This window comes from Scardinius erythrophthalmus, assembly GCF_964197995.2.
Source record: "Scardinius erythrophthalmus genome assembly, chromosome: 7".
Classification (NCBI taxonomy): Eukaryota; Metazoa; Chordata; class Actinopteri; order Cypriniformes; family Leuciscidae; genus Scardinius; species Scardinius erythrophthalmus.
The window spans coordinates 8923784-8945849 of NC_138227.1; the positions used below are offsets into that span (position 1 = coordinate 8923784).

Below are 22066 nucleotides of genomic sequence, written 5' to 3' on the forward strand. Positions count from 1 at the left end.
TTGTTAACTAAAACCAGTTTCATTAATTGAAATCAAATTAAATATAAATATTAGATTAATAAAATAATTAATAAAAATGTGCCAATGCTAAAATTATCGGCTGAAACTGAAGTGAAATAAAATAAGTACCGGTACTAAAATGACTACAACTCCAAGTTTTTACAATCCAATCAATCGCCAACATATGAAATCAACATTTGTTCTCCTTAAATATACTGGTTAACTTTGAAATATGTCACACAAGTAATATAACATGTCCTGTCCTCACTGATGTGAAGACCAGCATCAAAATAAATAGATGCAATACAAAAAGAGCTTTCCATTTGCCTCTCCTCTTCCCTTCAGCTTGCGGGTTTGACCCAGTTCTCTGGCGATGTGAAATGTCAGCAATAAGCCAGTCGAACCTGATCCTGCCACACTGATCACCCAGACATCACTCAGAGAGACCAGGCTCTTATTCAGCATGTTGACACTGTCTGGATGTCCATAAGCCTGCTTTGATGAACATTTAAAGGGGCCATATTCAATATTTTTCCCTGAAGTCAAAATTATAACATTAGTGAAGCGAGTACGTAGGTATTTTATACCTATAATTCATTTAATATTGTAAATGTGAATGGTTTTTCTTTATGTAGAGCACTCAAAACCTTGATTTTAGAATGAAATGGACTATTTTTGCTACTGTCCCTTTAAAGTTTCTCTTTGCAAAGCTCCTTTTGTAAATGCTCTATACAATCTGCAATTTCAAACTGAGCATGGAAAAGCCAGTTTTGCATGATATGTTTCCTTTTAATGTATTGAATTCTTCATGCAGGTGAGCTACAAGTTTGGCACATCAGTGAATCCGGCTTTAATCGTCTCTCTGATTGCTTCTATCTTTTGTCATTATTCAGAGTTTAGAAGGGCTGAGGATGAATCTGCAGTCTTTGGCTCTCAGAAACCCCATAGAGCTGACAACATGTTACATAACACCAGGAGCACAGCACAGATATCACAGTAATTACGTACAGCTTGATTCCTAAGAAGTAGCTGATCAGAAAGAGAGAGAGGTGGTGTGTGCGTGTGTGTGTGTGTGTGTGGAAGAAAAAGAAAAGAACAAACCAAGAGACAGGGGTGAAAAGAGAAAGGGAACGTAATTAGGAGGTGAAAGAAACTAATGAACCTTTGGCGAACGCTAATCCTCCAGCTCTCACGTCAGTAATGTAGAGCTGCTGCACGCTGTCCTCCTCCACCACAGAGATAGAAAAACCTGCGAGAGATGGAGTGATAGACGTCATAATCAAGCACAATCACGAATCAGGCTTTGAAGCATTTGAACCTGCGACCTTTAAGTTACAAGGTCAAATTTAAAAGGTCTGTTCACCCTTTCACATCATTTACTGTGAAAATTTACATCTGAATTCTCGGCTCTACCATGGAACATAAAATAAGTTATTGCACTAAACTAAAACTATTAAAAATCGCTTTTTTGAAATTGATAAAAAATAATCAAAAATTAATCAAAATAAAACAAAATAAAACAAAATTAAATTAAATTAAATTAAATTAAATTAAATTAAATTAAATTAAAAAAGTCAACATTTGCCCTGGTAACTAAATGAGTTGAAGTTGAAGTACTACTAAAATGAAATCAAATAAATTAAAACTAAAATAAATGAAAGCTAAATAGAAATATCAAAAACTAGTAAAAATGACAAAAGCACATAACAAAATAACTAAAACTTTAAACTAAAATTCAAATTGAAAATAGAAAAATAAAAGCTAATTCAAAATATTAATAAATACTATAATAGTATAAAATTAATACTTGACACTGCTAAGTGGTGTGGATGTAAAATCACGTAAAAGTTTTCAGAAATTATATTTAGTGTATTCTTAATCTGTGAACTAAACTGACTAAAAACATGCAGGTTACTGAGATTAAACTAACAGGATTTGGATGATCATGTGATCTCATTAGTCGTCCAGCATGAGGCGACTATAAGCAAGATAAAACAGTTTTTTTTCAAAACTACTGTTCATTTCATTACATGTAAACATTTAAATAAACATAAAAGGTCTGAGAACACCCGTCATTTCCAGTTACCATTTTAAAATCCCCAGAATAAATAGGTAGGTTGTATAACAGACATGATTGCATGAAAATAATAACACATTTCTGGCTCTCACCGTAGCCGATCATGCAGGATTCATCCCGATCAAACTGGATCACCTTCCGGATCTTACAGCACAGCTCGATTTCCTTATACAGCTGTAAAGAAGAGCACATTAACATCCCACCGAACAGAACTTTGATATCCCACATTCGAAGAGCATAAACATCACACAAGGGAGGGTTTGAAAGGCCGAGAGTGACAGAATACAGATCACATTTCACAGGCAAAGAACTCTCTGTTCCTGTTTGATCGATTGCATCTGACCTGGACACTCAAAACATACTAAATGAAGACGCTGAACAGAAGCTAACGGATGACGAATGCAGGGCAGAAGGATGAAGCTTTAAAAGCATAAAGTAATTCCATAGCAGACATAGTCGTTTTTTTTAGGTCAAAAGGAGAGGTGATGATGGGAAATGGGATCAAGCAAAACATCTCCTTTTGTGTGCCACAGATAAAAAGACAGGTTTTGCTATTAGACCGAGAAGGAGAGTGGAAGGAAAAAGCGTGTTTGGATGAAGTGTGATGTCCCACCAGGATGAAAGTAATGAAAGAGCATCTAACCAGTGGATAAGAAAGCGAGTTTAACTCCAAACCTACCAGATCATAAATATCCTCCTCTGGTTTTGGGATGTAGAACTGCACTTGGTTCTCAATGAGGAACTTAAGCCGCACGTAGTGTTTAGTGGCGTCCAGTTGGTGCGCCTGGAGAGAGACGGAGAGAGATAAAAGCAGACGCACATTTAATGGATGGCATGTTACTGGGCTGTATCTTCTTCTTAGTGGGCCAGATGGACAGGAATCACACGCTAAAAATGTCCAAATGCTCATATCAGACAGGATACAGCATGTTTTCACGCAGCTTAATAGCAAGAGGAGAGCGAATAAAATGCTTTTAATGTCGTGCACACACGTCTTTAAAAACCCTCAGAGGGACGCTTTGAGGAATATCTGAGTTTCCTACACCAGTGACCTTCAGAGTGCTATTCAATTCCCTGAAGACTGAAGCGACTCTCTGAATGTAAAAATCTGGCATGAAAAGAGAAGGAAGAATGTTTCCTGGCGGCACCTTGCAGATAGTGTCCAGCATGTCGAGGGCTGACTCTCCGGGCTGGATGATAGCTAACACAGGCTGGTCGTTTGGCAGCAACACCCATGATGGAGTGAGGTGGTCTCTGGACCAGATGTCATGATCCGTGCTGGGTCTTGGCAGACCTTTCACTGGGGTCTTGGGGTCTTTCTGTAGAGTGATAAATGAAAGCCACAGCTGTGAACGAGATGCTATTCATCATGTGAAATGATGATCTTCCTCATCTCATTATTTCTAATTGTGTATCTTGCAATGTGTGCAAATAGTTTCGAGCTACCACTAAATTATTTCTGCAGTCTTTATCTTGTGCATAGTATTCACATGTTTTCTATGCATGAAATACATTTACACACATGTATACACTAGCCAAAATATATACAGAGCATTTTGCAATTTTCCACAATACAATGTACTTAACTTGATATTCAAATTCCAGTGTGATCACTGAACTGGAAGCAATATCAAACATGAACATATCTTTTTCAAGGATGGATTTTTCATTAAATTGATCAAAAGTGACAGTAAAGAAATGTATGATTATGCTATAAAAGATTCAAATAAATGCTTGACCTTTTTATTCATCAAATAATCCTGAGAAAAAAAAATGTATCAAGGTTTCCAAAAATATGAAGCTGTTTTCAACATTGATAATCAGAAATATTTCTTAAGCACCAAATCAGCATATTCAAATGATTTCTAAAGGATCATGTGACACTGGAAGACTGGAGTAATCACAGGAATACAGGAAAACAGTAATTTGAAACTGTAATCATATTTTACACCTAGCCCTATCTTACACCCGGCGCAATGCACCACCAAACGCGACGCAAGTATATTTTGCTAGTTTCAGCCCGACGCAGTTATCATTTTCACGTCCTGCGCCACGTTGTTTAAATAGCAAATGTATTTGCGCCCATTTGTGCACCCATGGTTCTGGTCTGAAAATGAGGTGTGTTCTGGAGCATTGTTGGCACGTTGCTATTTTGACGCAACAGAAATAGACGCACAATGTGCCATTGACCAACTGAAACCTGGTCTAAAGTCAATAGCGCAATATATATTTTTTTGTTATTTAATGAGCGCGTTTGTAATGTGCGCCTATAGGCAGCACACAAACATGCCAAATATTTAAAATAAAAGGATTACAATGTAAAAGATTATTATTGTGAACATAAAGATATGGTGGAATCCGGCTTGTCCCGTAGATGGTCTGCTTGCGCACTTTTACCTCGCACACGAGCAGACCTGTTTGCGCTCTCTGGAGACAAGTTCGGTCTTTCCACTATCAAATTCCGTCATGTAAATAGCGAATCTGCCATGGCGCGAGTGCAACTGGCATTTAAAGGGAATGGGAGATGAGACTCTGATTGGTTTAATGCACGTAAATTCCAAAACACACCCATTACTCATTATGAGAATAGGGACAACCCGATCATTTTTCCTGTCGTTAAACTAGCAAAAATGGATTTGGACACACCCTAAGTAAACTTGCACCCTGCGCTTTAGACCAAGCGCTTATATCGTTAAAATAGGGCCATTAATGTTTTTACAGTATTTTTGATCAAATAAATGCAGCCTTGGTGAGCAGAAGAAAATAAAAAAATCTCACCAACCCAAACCTTTTGAACGCTTGTGTATATATTCCGAAAACAGCCGTTAAACATATCACAATGCATTTTCATCTCAACTACCAGTTCACCATTTCTCTTTCTCTGCATATGTTTGAGTAAGTGAATCAGAACATCAGCACTTTAATCTGCAGCCCAGGTCAGTGGATTATAGCACATCTATCTACCATTCCTCCCTGCCAGGCTGAGCGAAAGCCTACATCTCCACCAACGCCAGGGATGAATATACGCCCACACTCCAGAGATCCGTCCCAGAGCGCATCTCTCTAAACAGGGCACTTCTGATTTGGTAGTGGGTTTATGCAGCATTGTGTGTTTTTGCCACTTTTATAGATAGTGTAGTATAGAGAGGGAGGATGCATGTTTCTTACCGTTGTCTCGCTAGCAGAACCCTCAAACATGCCTTCTAGGGGACTTTTAACTGGATCATCTCCTTCTGCAAAAACCTGTTTAAAAACAACATTTAACATTCAGCACAGAGATCCACCAAACTAAAAGCAGCCACTAATATATCAACAAGGAGAAACATGTAACATCATAAACCAACAAAATGTGGAATGCATTTTATCTCCTTGTTAAAAAGAGTGGTGTAGCTGCTGACCATCATATTGTGTTTATGGGCCTGTTTACACCTGTTCACTTCACGTATTTTCTCTGATAGGACAGCTATCAAATCATGAAATGACCAGGTGTAAATGCCTTCCAAAACGCTTTCGAGATGGATTTAAATCTGGTCACTCAAACCACTTCAGGATGTAGTTTGAGACGCATTCCAGACGAAACTGGACGAGTGTAAATGCATCTGGTTGTTGAAAACACATGTACATTTTACTCACAAAATGGTAAAAATAAACATGTGAGAATGTGTTATAGGCAGATATGACAGGGCTACTGCAACACGCATCGCCACAGATGAGCTGAAAATCTCATCAGGAAGCAGACTTCAAAAATTGCCTCAAATGAAACTGACAATTTTAGACCAGCATTAGATGGTCTAAATGGGTCTTTAGCTGGTCTAAATTGGTATAAATGGGTCATGAGCTGGCCATGAACTGGTCTAAACTGGTCATGAGCTGGTCTAATCTAGTCATGAGTTGATATAAACCAGTCACTAGCTGGTCTAAACTGGTCATGATCTGGTCTAAACCAGTCACTAGCTGGTCTAAATGGGTCATGAGCTGTTCTAAACTGGTCTAAATGGGTCATGAGTTGGTCTAATCTGATCATGAGCTGGTCTAAACTAGTCACTAGCTGGTCTAAATGGGTCATGAGCTGCTCTAAACTGGTCTAAATGGGTCATGAGTAGATCTAATTTGGTCATGAGCTCGTTTAAACCAGTCACTAGCATGAGCTGGTCCAAATTGGTCTTGAGCTGATCTAAATGGGTCTTGAGCTGTTCTAAACTGGTATAAATGGGTCTTGAGCTGGTCTAAATAGGTCAGTAACTGTTCTAAAATTGTCGATAAATGGTCTAAAGTGATCATTAGCAGTCATTAGCTGGTCTAAATAAGTCATTAGCTAGTCTAAATTGTGAGACTAAATTATCTCACCAGTGCTGATGCCACTCTCTTGAAATTAGCTGATGATATAATGCAGTTCATATCTGTTGCTTTTATTGACGTGAACTGAATTTTGTGGAGACACAATTTATGTGGCCAAGTGTAGAGTTTTAACAAGTAAGATAAGCTATCCGATCCGTAAAAACGCATGAAGTGACCAGGTGTAAACAGGCTCTTTGATGCATGTTCTGTGCATGGGATGCTGGTTTGTCTTAACGTGCAAGATTCGTTGGTGAACCAGCCCAACCTGCATGTAGAATGTCTGGACCAGCATGTAAATGAATGTGCATTTTAGTTTTTAAGCAGGGCCGGTTAATCTGTGCACATGCATGTTCAAGCATTCAGGAAGAAAGCGCTAAGCATGTGTGTGTGTAGTTTACCTGGTTAATGCTGGGATGACCTTTACTCTTTCTCTTGGAGTGGGTGTCCAGACCCCACAGTGAGGAGAAGCGACTCTTGCGTTTGCTGGTTGAGCGTGACATGGCCTGTGTCCTTCGTCTCACGCCGCTCTCAGTGCGAGCTGCCACCTACAGACACAAAACAGCTGCATGAGGTACAGGAACAACATTCATACTGTGTCCCAGCGATCAAACTGACTAGACTGCTCCTAGCAGGAGTCTGAGATATGAACACAACTACTGAAAAACTCGTTCTCAATGATTCGGTGACACTGATGTTCATAAGTTTCATTCAAAAGGTGGTTCAGGAATAAGTTGTCTAAACTGTTGAGCTGTTCTAAACTGGTCATGAGCTGTTCTAAACTGGTCATTAGCTGGTCTAAACTGGTCATGAGCTGTTCTAAACTGGTCATGAGCTGTTCTAAACTGGTCATGAGCTGGTCTAAACTGGTCATGAGCTGTTCTAAACTGGTCATGAGCTGGTCTAAATGGATAATTAGCTGGTCTAAACTGGTCATTAGCTGGTCTAAACTGGTCATTAGCTGGTCTAAACTGGTCATGAGCTGGTCTAAACTGGTCATGAGCTGTTCTAAACTGGTCATGAGCTGTTCTAAACTGGTCATGAGCTGGTCTAAACTGGTCATGAGCTGTTCTAAACTGGTCATGAGCTGTTCTAAACTGGTCATTAGCTTGTCTAATCTGGTCTTGAGCTGGTCTAAATGGATAATTAGCTGGTCTAAACGGGTCATTAGCTGGTCTAAACTGGTCATTAGCTGGTCTAAATCAGTAATTAGCTCGTCTAAATAATTCATTTGCTAGTCTAAACTGGTCATTAGCTGGTCTAAACCGTTCATTATCTGGTCTAAACTAGCCATTAGCAGTCAAACTGGTGATTAGCCAATCTAAACTGGTCATTAGCTGGTATAAACTAGTTATCAGCAGAGCAAGAGGGTTACTAGCTAAACTAAACTGGTCAATGGTCTAAAGTGATCATGACATGTTCTATACTGGTCATTAGCTGGTCTAAACCAGTCATTAGCGGAGCAAGTTAGTTATCAGCTAGACTAAACAGGCCATTAGCTGGTCTAAACTGGTTATGAGTTGGTTTAAACTGGTCATTAGCTGGTCTAACTTGTTTAGATCTGGTCTAAACTAGTCGTTAGAGGTACAAGCTGGTCTCAATGTTCCAAAATTCAGTTTGACCACCTAAAGCTGCTATGACCAGCTGGTAGCTGGTTTGTTGTCGGTTTAAGATGGTTTACAAGCTTGCACCAGCTAATGACTAGCTACCACATTGCAAAATACAGCTGCTTTTCCTGATTATTAGCAGGAAAACTGTCCTGGGCAGCATTTCTCAAAAGCAGCGTGAGCTAAATTGATCTACTTAGGCTTACGATGCTTTTGGGAAACAACCCTGCTCGAATCTGTTTGAGACTTTTCCCTTAGCAAACACAAAGCTCACAGAAGTTGATCGTTATTAATGTTGACTGCGTCAATGTGTTTTCTGGAGCTCTCCTGCATTAAAATGACTGATCAAACAAGAAAGCAGCAGCGGAGTCCATTTAATGACTGAAAACAGTCTTGAAAAGAAAAATAACCATTACACAATTTTTAGAGTAAGATTTCCCCATAATTTGCATTCAGTCTATGATAATTTTCGGTGAGATTTTTCAGCAAAAACAGTTGGCAGATGAGACTTTCCCGACTAAAATCGAGTCTGCTAGTGGGACGTCACATTTAGAAATAAATTACCACAAATATTCATTCAACAATAAGCGCCGAACACACACAAATGCCTCGCTTCCTGTGGTCACTGGGGTCCGGGTGAATTTTAAAGGTTAGTGAAGTGTTAGGCGAGTTCTTTTAAGTGTCATTCAAAAATTATACACGCTCGTTGTGTTGAACGCGCAGTGGCATTTCTGGGTCTCTGATGGAGAAAAGCACTCCGGCTGCATCAAAAACCCTCTCAACTGCTCTGAACCAAGCTATTATTCGAGAAAAACAGCACAAGGGCCAACAGCACTTCATTTGGACTCAACACTTATCCTCTCTCTCCATCCTCTCAAAATGTGAATACTGAAGAACATCCCCACCCCCTCCACCCAAAAAATTCTTCCAAGATGCAAGGACAAAAATAAAATCTCCCTGTATCCCAGCGTCCTCCAGCTCCAACAAAGAACGCCAGAGCTGGAGGCGAATCTGAGGATGGATGGTATTGATTAGCCGGAGCCGTGGCCCACATCCAACTGCAAATACACCGACCAACCTTTCAACTACTGTTTCTTTTTATGCCAAAATCCATTACCCACGTACACCAACACTGACGGGAGAGAGGGAACCAGGTTAATACATACATTCTGGGTAAAAATAGAGCAATACACATGCTCTTGATGTTGGTTTCTAAGCAATGCAACTTCTTGAAATAAGTTAGATACTATGGGACAGATTTACTAACAGCTTGCATCATTGCAAACCCTCTTTTGCCGTAAAAAAAACTACGGTCAGGATTTACTAAAGACACGCAGTGAAAAATTAGTGCTGAAAAGGCCCGGACAGGGTTATTTTTGCATTTGTAGGTGTTTTTCAAATTTATGGGAGGAGAGTATTTAAATAAATCATGCAAGGTGATTTACTAAGGTTTGCGCTAGTCAATTTACTGGTATTAGCGCCATTATATGGCATCTGAAATAGCATGTCTTAAAGCAGACGCTAATTTGCGCTGCTCTTGGTAGATTGTGCTGGTCATTATGGAAAAGATCCGGCTGCGTCTGTGTTGCGTCGTCAATAGATCACACGCAGAACTTTCCTCGCATCAGCACTTTTATGAGATTGCACTCTCATGCTAATTTAGTAAATCTGGCCCCAAACATGTAAAAACAAATCAGCCGAAGTAAGTCTCTTTACGCCACCAGGGAGCTGTTTTTTATGTCAGCTTGAAAGGAGAAATCTCTAAAACTATTTGTCAATATTGTTTTTTACTAAATTCTGACAACAATGGTAGCATAACTTTTGTTTCTTTTGCTCAACTCACATTAAAAGGCACTTTTCACTGTATATTGAAAATAATTGTTCTATTATATTTTAATGTACAATATAATATAAAAATAATTTATATATATATATATATATATATATATATATATACATATATATATATATATATATATTATGTTTGTGTGTGTGCATGCATTATGGTATAAACATACAAAAAATATATACACATTTATTATAAAATTAATTATATATATATATATATATATATAAAAACAATTATGCAAAAAATAAAAAACAATTATGGAATAAATTGAGGGATAATTACCAGCGCATGGAAGGAGGAGACCGAAAAGATGCCCAGTCGGCCCATGGCCAGTTTGGTGGGTCGGGAGGCGAAGGCCAGCAGGCGTTTCGGGTTGGGAAGCTCGCCGCCCTGCAGGCTGGACAGGTAACAGCGAAACCGAAACAGATCCATGTGGAACTGCTCTAAATTCTGCTCCCACAGGAAAATCTGTGAGAAAAAGTTATTGGTTAGAAATGTAGGCATGTGAGAGGTGTCAAAATGATCATTTCATTCTCTCAAAGATGTCCAAAATACAAGATCAAAACATTACATTTCGCCTAAAGGAGCATTTCTAGATATCTAGAAGTTTCCGTGCCTTGTGTTCGCTCTGGTTGGATCTAGTCGTCTAATAAAATGGTGTTTCAAGGGCAGTGGAGTGTGTTTATACACCACGCCGTCTCCTCCCAGCCACTCTGGGATGAATGTTTTTTTGAAGACGGCGGAGGGGGTAGTGGTCCAGGCAACTCACAAAGTAGCAAACAACAGCGCCACACATTCCTCTGGCAGCGAGGTCTGGGACTCCGCAGGAACTCAACCCTGCTGCCATTCACAAGGGCACAATGTGTAACCCAACGCTGCTGCCAAAATTGAATACCCACACAAACACAAATGCACAGGCACCCGCTAACCCTCCTCCTGATGGGCCGTGGGCCATTCTGATCTCCGTTTCTTGAGTAAACATCCAACGAAGAGAACTTGAACTTTTGCAGCAAGTGTGTGCATAGAATTATTATTGTTCTGTCAACATTAGGGGCTTTCGCACTGGATAGTTCGAGGAACTAGCCACCAGGGTGGTTCCCCGAGAACTAATGGTTCCCACAGGAACGTTTTCCTGGTTGCATTCGCACCGCCAGCAGGAACTCTGAAGTGACATAAGCCGTGCTTGTTGGGACTTTTATTTTGACGGCGCTGAGAACGCCAGAGCCTGAGCGCACATTGCTCGCATTCTCCGTGTTCATTAGTTTACGATCTGTCTAACACTTTATAAGATAGAACTGTTATATATAGAAAGTAGACAGTATATGGAAATGTATTAGCATATGCCATGTGATTGATGTCCAGTGTTACTAACTGAATGAAATGCATAATCATGTTTTGCTTGGTCCCCTCAAAGTTGCGTTGGATTTTCTCTTTGGCGTAAAGGTTAAGGTTCATCTATCCCTGTTTTTCATGTTCGTAGAGTTCATTTCTGGAGTTATAATCTGTGTGTTTCTAAAAATGGCGGGTGCTGGTGTTTCGCGTGCGTTCAGCCAATCAGCGAACACTAACGTCACGGGTAGTTCCTATAGTGCTGATTTAGACCCGACTCTGAAGTAGGAGTTAAATTAGTTCCTCTAAAAGAGTTCATAGAACTAAAATAGTTCCTAGTTCCTGCGGTGCGAACACGCCAAAATCCAGGAACTTTCGCCAATAGTTCTAGGAACTATGAAAAGCTTCCTCCAGTGCGAAAGCCCCTATAGTGACCTGACAGCATCAAAATTACACTGATGAAAATCTGCAGATAATACAGCAGAGTGAGCAGACACCGAGATACTGATACAATAATTACGGGAAACAAAACAGAACAGACAGAGACTATTCGACAGCTATGTAAAACTGACACGTTTTGTCTTAACCAGATGAAAGCAACAACAATTTTGAGCATCAAGACATTTTGTCTGTCATTTGTTTACATTTTAATCACGCTGTGCCCACAAATCCATATATAAATATATATATTAATGATTTAATTCTGAGTGCTTACTGAGTGGTTTTGCTTTGCTTGGTGTCATATTTCACTTTCAGTGGATGATCTGACTCTGAACGTGTTGTATTGTATGTAAATTTGGACCCAAACGTTGTAAATAACCAATCAATAACCTGCTCCAGAATGGTCTTCCTCTTCTTGGAGTCGGTGACAGCAGAGAGCTGCATATCTCCCATCTTCTTCATCTTCTCATCCATGTCGATCTTCTGCTCCAGCTTCCGTATCTCCGCGCGCAGCAGACGCACCGTGTCTTCGCGGTGATGCTGGCGGGCGAAGGCCGCCGCACAGGCTGAGTGGATGGCCGTGATCCAGTTTTCAAGCTCTGTCTGACTGCAGGTCTACAGAAAGAGGTTAAGGGTCAAAGGTTAAATAGCATCTTAACATACTACTCTCACTATTTCTTGCGATATGTAGTATGAATTTGGTGCACGGTAGGCAAAGTACCTGTATGCAAGGAATAGCTAGTATTCCACCTGGTAAACAACGGCATCACACAATGCAATACAATCGACTTTACTTTCCATTCTCAGAGTGATAAAGTTATAAGTAGTAAGGGTGTAACGATACCCTCATGTCACGATTCGATACATATCACGATACTGAACTCACAATATATGATATTATTGCGATACTCCATGACATATGATAAAAGGTTTACAAAAAAATTACTGTTGATTATAAATTTGGTGTTACATTGTGTGTGTAAATGAATAGTCTTGGACTTGGTGCTGGAAACCCAATGCACAGGACAGTAGTGACACCAGAATATAAATATTCATGATTCTGAAGCTGAAAATACTGAATTATTTCAGACGAATATGCACTCTTTCACTGACTAGATATATTTAAAATAATGAAGGCCACTTTTTACAGGTAACGTCAGACATTTGGCACTATCAGGACCCACAAATATTCCCCCATTGCATTATTATACATTATATTCAACATTATATATAGTAGTTTAATGTAGTACTGACTCTAAAACTCAGTAAACTTGATGTTTTTCATGCACAGTCATTTTCATTTTGGGTGAACTACTGTATACACAATACATATTGTAACTATCCACGATACATATTGTTGCATTTTTGCGATATATTGTGACACGATATATTGTTACACCCCTAATAAGTAGCTAATAGCTGAGAGTTTTGACTGTGAAATACATTTCTTAGTATTAATAATTAAATGAGCCACATGATTTGTTAGGCCTTGACAACAAAGTAGTATACTACTGTTTATTTTGACATAATGCACACTGTAGTCAACAATAAACATATGGTTTATTAGGCAACTAGTTTAGGTAAAAAGTAGTATATAGTGTAGTATGCAGTAAGTATGTTACCATTCCATTCTGAACATAATAGTGAGTCAAATATTTAAATATGAATCTCTCTGTTCAGTATTAGCATCTGAAAAGGGGTTTTCCACAGTTACCTGAAAAAGGAAGGAGTCTCCGAGCGAGTTACTCAGGCAGAAGACGAAATCTTTTTTGGGGTGTTCCGGGACGGCCTGGACGATGCTGTTCTCAGCCCACGCGGCATGTTTAGGGATGCTGTTGTGATCGATGCCCGATCGCCCGTCTGTCTCGTAGAAAAACAGGGTGCATCCTGGGAGGACAAATTAAAACAATCACTCAAGCATCATACAAGAGTTAATGTGAGTTCAATTAACACTACAGGCTCAGTCACTGTTTCCAGGGGAACGGGAGCAGGATATCCAATAGATTGGAGTTTTACGGCTTTATTGATTGAACTCTGCTCTCCAGTGGCCAAAATAAGAAATGCAGCGCTGCTTTTTTAAATAAAATCCAATATAATGTACACACACTAATTGGATTGCTTTAGCTTTGATTTTGTTCTGTTTTCACACTGTATCAATTACATCATTCAGGGTCCAGTTGAGGTCAGTAAGATTTTTTTAGGGGGGAAGGAAATTAACCTAAGACCAATTAAAGTTATCATGAAATCAAAATGATTGACAATTCTTGTTTTTTTTATGCAATATTGCAGTATTTATTATTATAAAATGTTTTATCCCTGCACATCATTATTTTTGTAATTCATATGCTCTCCTCGTAATCTTTAATCAAAATTCTCTTCTCTTCTCTTTTTTGATGATGTGTTTACTGGCGTGAGGGCGGGACAACCTGACACTCACATGAGATTGACCGACAGCAAACCACAACCATCCAATCAATTCTCCATGGACAAAATCAAGTCCCGCCCTATATTTATTCTTGTTCAAGAAGCCGTTTATACGTTTATACCTAGGATATACATCACAATAGGGAACAAAAGGACTACTGCAACTTCAATTTCATTCATGACGGCCTTAAAAAAATTATAATATGCAGCAAATCAGCATATTATACTCATTTCTGAAGGATCATGAGACACTAAAGGCTGGAGTAATGATGCTGAAAATTTTGATATATTAAATTTTTCATTTTAAAGGAGAACTCCGGTCAATTTTAACATTGAGCTTATTTTTTTGTACATTTGGAGTGCTGTCAATACAGAGAACAACGACAAAAATCGGTGTTGCCTACACCGAGTTATTCTATTTTTAAAATTTGCACCCTGTTTTCGGTTGAAGTCCAAAGTAGTCGATTGCCGAGTTCACGCGCGTGATCATAGGTACTAAACCTATGCGCGTGAACTCGGCAATCGACTACTTTGGACTTCAACCGAAAACAGGATGTAAACACAGGTATTTGCGCTGGCTTAAATAACATCATTTTTATACATTTCTTTCACATCTACTGCAGTCAGATTCACTCGTGTTCACTCTGAAGGAATCACTCACATTAGCTGTGCACTTGTAATGACACATCAAGGATGTTAAGAGGCTAAAAGCAGGTTTAGTACTTGCCCCATTGAAGTCAACAGGGTGCAAATTTTAAAAAATTGAATAACTCGGTGTAGGCAACACCGATTTTTGTCGTTGTTCTCTGTATTGACAGCACTCCAAATGTACAAAAAAATGAGCTCAATGTTAAAATTGACCGGAGTTCTCCTTTAAATTGTAAAAATATTTCACAATATTATATGTTTTTACTCCTATTAGTAGCTGAAAACATCAAATTAGCCAGAATATGTAATAAACGTGTGTCAGTGGTGACTAGTGAATGACAGGCGTTTTAATTCTGCAGATCTTTTTCTGGACCTTCCCATATAACACAACAAAACACAACAAACATAATCGTCCCCTTCTCTTTCAAACGCTTTCACGGGAAGTTGTAAAACCAGTTTGTGGTGTCAGGTAACCGCTCACATCTTTCAGAAACACACACACACACACCTTTGAGGGACACCCAGTAGCTCTTCCACTTGCGGCGAGGGGCGAGCTCCACCTTCTTGTTCTTTTTATGCACCAGGAAGTTTTTGACGGCGAGGCGTCCGGCTTTGCGCACCGTCCCCTGTACGGCGGCCACGTTCAGCAGCGGGTCGGTGTGGTAGGCGGAGCTCAGAGTCACACTGCTCTGCTCATCACTGAACGCTGAGCTTCTCTCTTCGGGAAGCTCGGCCGGGCTCACGTTCTGCTCCAGCTCCTGACGGAAGTTCTCATAGACTCCCTGATCACACACACACAGGTCCAGCTCGACTGTTAGCAACATACAGATGCTAAACTGCATCACAAATAACATACGATTCACTTGTCTACCTCTGGTCTCATGGAAATAAAGCGCTTTTGGTCATAAAAATGTGCCCTATTTACATTCTTAATTAAAGTCTCGGATCTCTTACTGTACATAATGTACCATTTAAAGACTGTTTTCCTAATATATTTTATTAAAATGTAAAAGCGTTTGGCGCCTCTCTGAAACATCTTGGTGTATTATTAATATTTATTTACCCTTTTTTTATTTTCATTATGTATACATGAATAAATGCCAAGATGTTTCAGAGGCACCAAACACCAAAATAATGTTTTTTGTGGAATGTCAATGTACATAGAAAATGTATTTGTAAATTATTATTTATATATATATATATATATATATATATATATATATATATATATATAAATAAATAAATAAACAATACAGTCATTTAAAGTTTTTATGCTTGATATATCTTAATGAGCATTAATTATTTGCCTACTGCAGTTGTGGCCATGGTGAATATCACGTCACAACTCTTCATTATATTGCAATGAAATATAATAGCGTTAGACACCTCTGAAACGTTATAAATAAATAAATATTTATTTAAAGGTGAAGTATGTAGTTTCTGCAACACTACTGGCACCTAGTGGAATTAACAAAAATACAGCATATTTTACAAACGCTCCTTTCGCACGTTTTTATTTATAAATATTTTATTTTAATTGACAATACTTAGTTGCCGGGATGTTTGTTCATGACCAGCTGCATGCACTGATGTTGCAACTATCTGATGTTAATGTGTTTTTACTAGGGGTGTAACGATACCCTCATGTCACGATTCGATACATATCACTATATTGAACTCACGATACGATATCATTGCGATACTCCAAGACATGGTTAACAAAAAATGAACTGTTGATTAAAATGATAAATTTGGTGTTGCACTGCGTGTGTAAATTAATAGTCTTGGACTTGGTGCTGGAAACCCAATGCACAGGACAGTAGTGACACCAGAATAACAATATTCATGATTCTAAAGCTGAAAATACAGAATTATTTCAGACGAATATGAACCCTGTCACTGACTAGATATATTTAAAATAATGAAGGCCACTTTTTACAGGTAACGTCAGACATTTGGCATTAACAGGACCAACAAATATTCCCCCATTGGATTATTATACATTATATTCAACATTATACATACTGTAGTAGTTTAATGTAGTACTGACACTAAAACTCAGTAAACTTGATTTTTTTTTCCTCACACCTTAATTTTTATTTTGGGTGAACTACTGTATCCACGATACATATTGTCACCATCCACGATACATATTGTTGCATTTTTGTATTGCGATGTATTGTGACACGATATATTGTTACACCCCTAGTTTTTACTGATGGTTGGATGGAACATTAGTATATAAGAAGAAATAAAGAAACATCTCATATTGTCCACCTGTGTGCCATCTGAGGGTCCCGCTCCGGCCCCGCTGCTGCTCCCGCTGTCGCTCCCGGCGAAGGCGCCCCCTGCTGACGTGGAGTAGACGGAGAACGACGCGGACATGGTCTTATAGCGGCGAGCCTGATGCTGAGACGCCTCGCTGTCCCCCGTCAGCCCGTCGATACCACTGTCCTCATAATCACTGCCGTCTCCCGCCGTGACATCCTGAACACACACGGGAAAAGAAGAGATACAGATGTTTTCAGAAACCCTCAAATGACAGACAGTAAGATCCACGTGGCTCTTCTCCAACACATCTTCATTCCTCCTACCTGTTGGCCATCAGAAGCGGTGGACATGCTGAAGTGAACATGTTAGAGATGGTGAAGAGAGACCACAGCGTGGTCTGAACCGCATTTGGCAACTTATAGTGCTGTACAATACCACTCTGTACTAATGCTGGGGAATGATGGGATATTAGCCACCAGACCCGGCATCTAGCGGGAGTCACATGACTGGACTGTGCGGCCCGGCATGCCATTCATCTTCACCGATGGTGCCTCACAGGGTGGGAGAGTCACAGGGATTTCCTGGTTTTATCTTTTTTCTTTGTTGCTGTAGCAAATGCCTACATGTAACTGAAACGCTCGAGTATGTATGCACACGCATACTGTATATGTGCAAGTAATATAGTCAAAAATAAATTCTCTCTACCTTTCCTTCTCATTCTCTTTCTCTCAGTCACGAACCTTTGTCAATTACAGCTCATTAGCATGACAAACGAAGCGAGCTGTTCTCACAGAAGTCTGACTCCAGGATCTGGATCATCAGAAAAAAACAGCCACCACCATATGGACACTGTGACAGTCCACTACCCACAATGCACTATGACTGTCAACACACATCGCAGCGAATGACAGTTAGAGCGTCTATAGGAATGTGCTGTGGTGGTACTATGGTAAAGTGATGTTGATACCATGGTACTTTTAGATATATCATGGTATTTACAAGGTATTGCAAAAAACAAAACAAATAAAATGTCCTTTAAATGATGTCCAAATAACCATGGTAGTGTAATGGCATTTTTTTTTTTTTTATCTATACATTTATAAAATATGAATACAATTAAATTGTTTTTTTTATGTTTAAAAAATATATAAAATAAACACATTAATAAATGTTTAAATTATTTGTTTTTTATATATATTTTATCAATAAACTATATCTATATAGTTATTTTTTATTTTATCTATACAAAAAAATAAATATAAATACTGCTATATTTTTTATAATTATTTTTTTTTTACATCTATAAAAATGTAAAATATAAATCACATTATATTTGTATAAGCTTTTGTTTTATATATATATATATTTTTTTATAAAAATATAAAACATCTTTTTTTTTTATAAACATACTTTATCTATGAGCTTCAAGTGAAATCATAACACTGTCTGATGTGAAACAATAGTGGGGTTTGTGTGAACTGACACACAAATGAGTCATTCATAAGTACAATCTCTCTACATGAGGAGATTCTGATGGATTCTGGGGGATTAACCGCAGCGAACATTCATGGCAAGAGTGAAATTCCCTACTGTACACCTACACTAGCACAACATTACACTCACATTCACTGAATGACCCTAATCATTCAAACAAAGCCATTTATGTTCAATGAGATTTGCTCATTTGAAACAACATAAGTATCCTCAAAGTTGTACAGAGTTCAACATTATGTAAATGTATAACCTGATGCGGTGGCGACCAATAGGAGAACAAATAGTGGAGCTCATGTGATCACATAGAAAATAGCAACAAACAGTAGAGTCACTTAGAGATGTCAATTGATTTAACTGCTGTTAGTGTGAACAGAACCCATCTTTACATTAGCTTTGGAGAAGTAATAATTTAACTACAAGGAAGCAACCGTTTCAAAAGTACTTAACTACACTTCACTAACATCTGAAACCTTTTCCAGTTTCTGTTTTTGATTGTTTTCACTTAGTGAACTAGACTGAACAGGACAATATTGCTTACATAATTATATCTTTTGAGTATCACAATCAAATGTTTGTGTAAAGTGACAAAAATATAATGGTATTTATATTTTATATAGATAAATTTAAATAAAAGTACCCATACATTATAAAAATATAATGTATGAGTATTTTACATAAAAAAATACTAATTATGAAAATATAATGGTATTTATAAGTTTAATAATTATACATAAAAAATCTAAATAATTACAAAAATATAATTGTACTTGTATTTTACAATTTTATAGATAAAACTTTAATTAGTTTCTATTTTTATAGAGTTTTAGTAATTTTGTTGTTATTTTTATTTTTTTTTTAAATAGGTCTATATAGTTATTTTAGTACATCAAGTTACAAGTTATGAAAATATAACAAAATAAAAATAAAACTTGCCGAAACTAAACCCAAATGTTTTCTTACGGTTTAAGTTTTAGTATGCAATAATAACCCTGGATACATCACAATTACAGCCAATCAGAACGTATTTAAGGTATAACATTGAGTAACATTGGACCAATCAGATTTCACTGTGGGCGGGGCTAGTCATGCAAAACTCACCTGTATGGTTTGTGCCCGCCTCCCTTGCATGGCTCCTTGCTGATTGGTGGGTCCCTCTGACAGACAGTGAGAGCGACGGCAGGGCAGTGTATACGCGGTGTAAGCGGCGCCATCGTCCTCACAGGGCGAGATCATTTTATCCTCGTCCCCGTCTCTGCTTGTAGTCCCACCTTTGTGCCATTTGGCATAGCGTCCATGTGTTGGCCTGCAAGTGGGACTCTTCGGTCCGTAGAGCCCGTCTAAGGAATTGGCGCGGTTTGAGTCCAGCAGCTCCTGCTGACGGGCTTCACAGTCTTCAGGAGTGTCTCCGATCTCCTCGGTGCTGGTCAGGTGCTCCTGGCTCATGTCGGATAAGGACACCTCCAGCGAGTCCTCCCTCCACATGTCCGCAGACTTGGAGCGCTTCTTCTTGAAGCTGGAGCCGTCTTGGGAGCCGTCCCGTGTGTGCGGAGTCGTGTCCTCTGGTGGCTTGGCGTCGTCCTGTGAGGCCTGTTTAGCGGTGCCGGTGTGGGATGGTGTAGGAGAATGTGCCGGATGGTTGTGGAAGGACACGGGTCTGAGATTCATGGCCACACGGTCCACCCAAATGGGGCCGCTGAAGTCGGGCAGCATGTCCGAATCGTTGAAGGGCTCCAGGCCGTGGTCGGCGAGGGACTGAGGGATGCTGGGAGTGCTGCTGGAGCGCGTGCTGGTCTCGGAGTTGCGGTGCTCCGGCTTTCCGGATGGCGTTCGGCGGGAACAGTACGTCTGCTTGCTGGACAGACGGAGCGAGCGGGACATGTGCTTTCGGGAGAGGTGCCGCTGACCGGCTCCATAATAACCATGGCCGCCACTATGACTTTCTGTGTTACCCATGGCTCAGGATCTGCAGCAGTCAAAAAAACAACAAAAAACACACACACACACACACACACACACACACACACACACACACACACACACACACACACAGAGGTCATGCAACAAAATTAAGACTTTTTTCACTGTTACTATTTTAATGACAGTTGAGTGGATATTGTACTGTACAGTCTGATTATAAATAAATCTTAGGAGCTGGTCCATTATTATGAACAATATGGTAATGTGTAGTTAAAGATAAACATTAAGAAATTTAAGTATTATTTTAGAAAGTAATACTTTTAAATATATGAAAATATGAATGGAATATATTAACATACGTAAAAAAATATATATATATACAGTACATATATATATATATATATATATATGTATAAAATTAAGGCCAACTTATTAATGAAATATTTCTAAAAATATATTTATATGTATAAAATATGCTTTATTGCTACTGAATATTAATATATATATATATATACATACATACATTTTACATAATAAAAAATACTAATTTCAATACATATAATATTTTTTATAATATTAAAACACAAAAAAACATAATTGAAATTATTATAATTTATATATATATATAATGTATATATATGTATATATATACTGTATATATGTATATATATATGTATATATATATATATATATATAAATAAATAAATGTACATACACACACGCATATAATTATTATTCAATAATAATAATTCAAGCAAAAAGTGTTTATATACATATTTATTTATAGAATTATATACTTAGTAAACTTCAATATAATTCAACAATATAATCATTCTTAGTGAGCTTGTATTCACACTGAATGAGTTTCACACAGTGGCATTAGTTGAGTCTGACGGGTACAGCGCGACTGCTTCAGATATTACCTGCGGTGTGGCAATGACATCACGGTCATGATAGAGTTCACTCTGCATACAGATCAGCTCCTGCCGTTAAGGATGACTTACAAAATCTGAAGAAAGAGAAGAGAAGAGAGTTATAAATTTGCCATCCAAAAGAATCCGAACACAGCAGTTTCTGAGGCGGCACAAGGGTAAGCGCTGTTGTGGGATAAAATTAGACTAACCACCGAGAAATATGACAGAATTAGAACCGAAAGAGCGATGGAAGAGGTTCGCCGCTGTGGTTGGAGACCACACATGTTCAGGCGCTCTGGACAGATTCAACAAACACAAGATGACGGACTTCACTCTGAGCCGCCACATGAGAGGCTGTGTGTGTGTGTGTGTGTGGTCGCAGATATATCAACCTGCGGTTACTGCTGCTTCTAATAAGCAGCAGCATGAGTGGAAATATATACACAATGAAATCCAGAAGACCCATTTTTCATTCGGTAAGAGAGAGAGGTCAGTTAACACACACTGCTGAGTACACTAATGAATAGCATGCTCGAAAATTATTCCACTAAAAACAAACATTCCCAGACATTAATATGCAGAGAGAGACATGCACTAAATTTCCTGACACACACTGATCCGATGGCATTAGATTCGCAAGAAACACAAAGAAGTCACTCCACTGAGATTAGTAACATGATTACTCGGAATATTCTGAAGTAAAGAGCCTATTCATGCAGAATTTTCTCATTGGATCCCCTCATAGCAAAAACCAACCATA

General features: G+C 38.6%; 1 protein-coding gene across 1 annotated transcript in view; it reads right to left on the reverse strand.

The window, feature by feature from the left end:
- tiam1b (TIAM Rac1 associated GEF 1b) overlaps positions 1–21401 on the reverse strand; it is a 47148-nt gene extending 25747 nt beyond the window's left edge. The window contains exons 1-13 of the mRNA XM_081370180.1: positions 21316–21401; positions 19574–20438; positions 16988–17197; positions 15219–15492; positions 13353–13525; positions 12029–12253; positions 10151–10336; positions 6814–6960; positions 5246–5320; positions 3226–3396; positions 2757–2861; positions 2170–2251; positions 1163–1249 (exon numbers count right to left, since the gene is read on the reverse strand). Of these exons, the coding sequence (XP_081226306.1) occupies positions 1163–1249; positions 2170–2251; positions 2757–2861; positions 3226–3396; positions 5246–5320; positions 6814–6960; positions 10151–10336; positions 12029–12253; positions 13353–13525; positions 15219–15492; positions 16988–17197; positions 19574–20428 (2590 nt within the window). The 5' untranslated portion in view covers positions 20429–20438; positions 21316–21401. The remainder of the gene's footprint in view (positions 1–1162; positions 1250–2169; positions 2252–2756; positions 2862–3225; positions 3397–5245; positions 5321–6813; positions 6961–10150; positions 10337–12028; positions 12254–13352; positions 13526–15218; positions 15493–16987; positions 17198–19573; positions 20439–21315) is intronic.
- Positions 21402–22066: the final 665 nt, after the last annotated feature.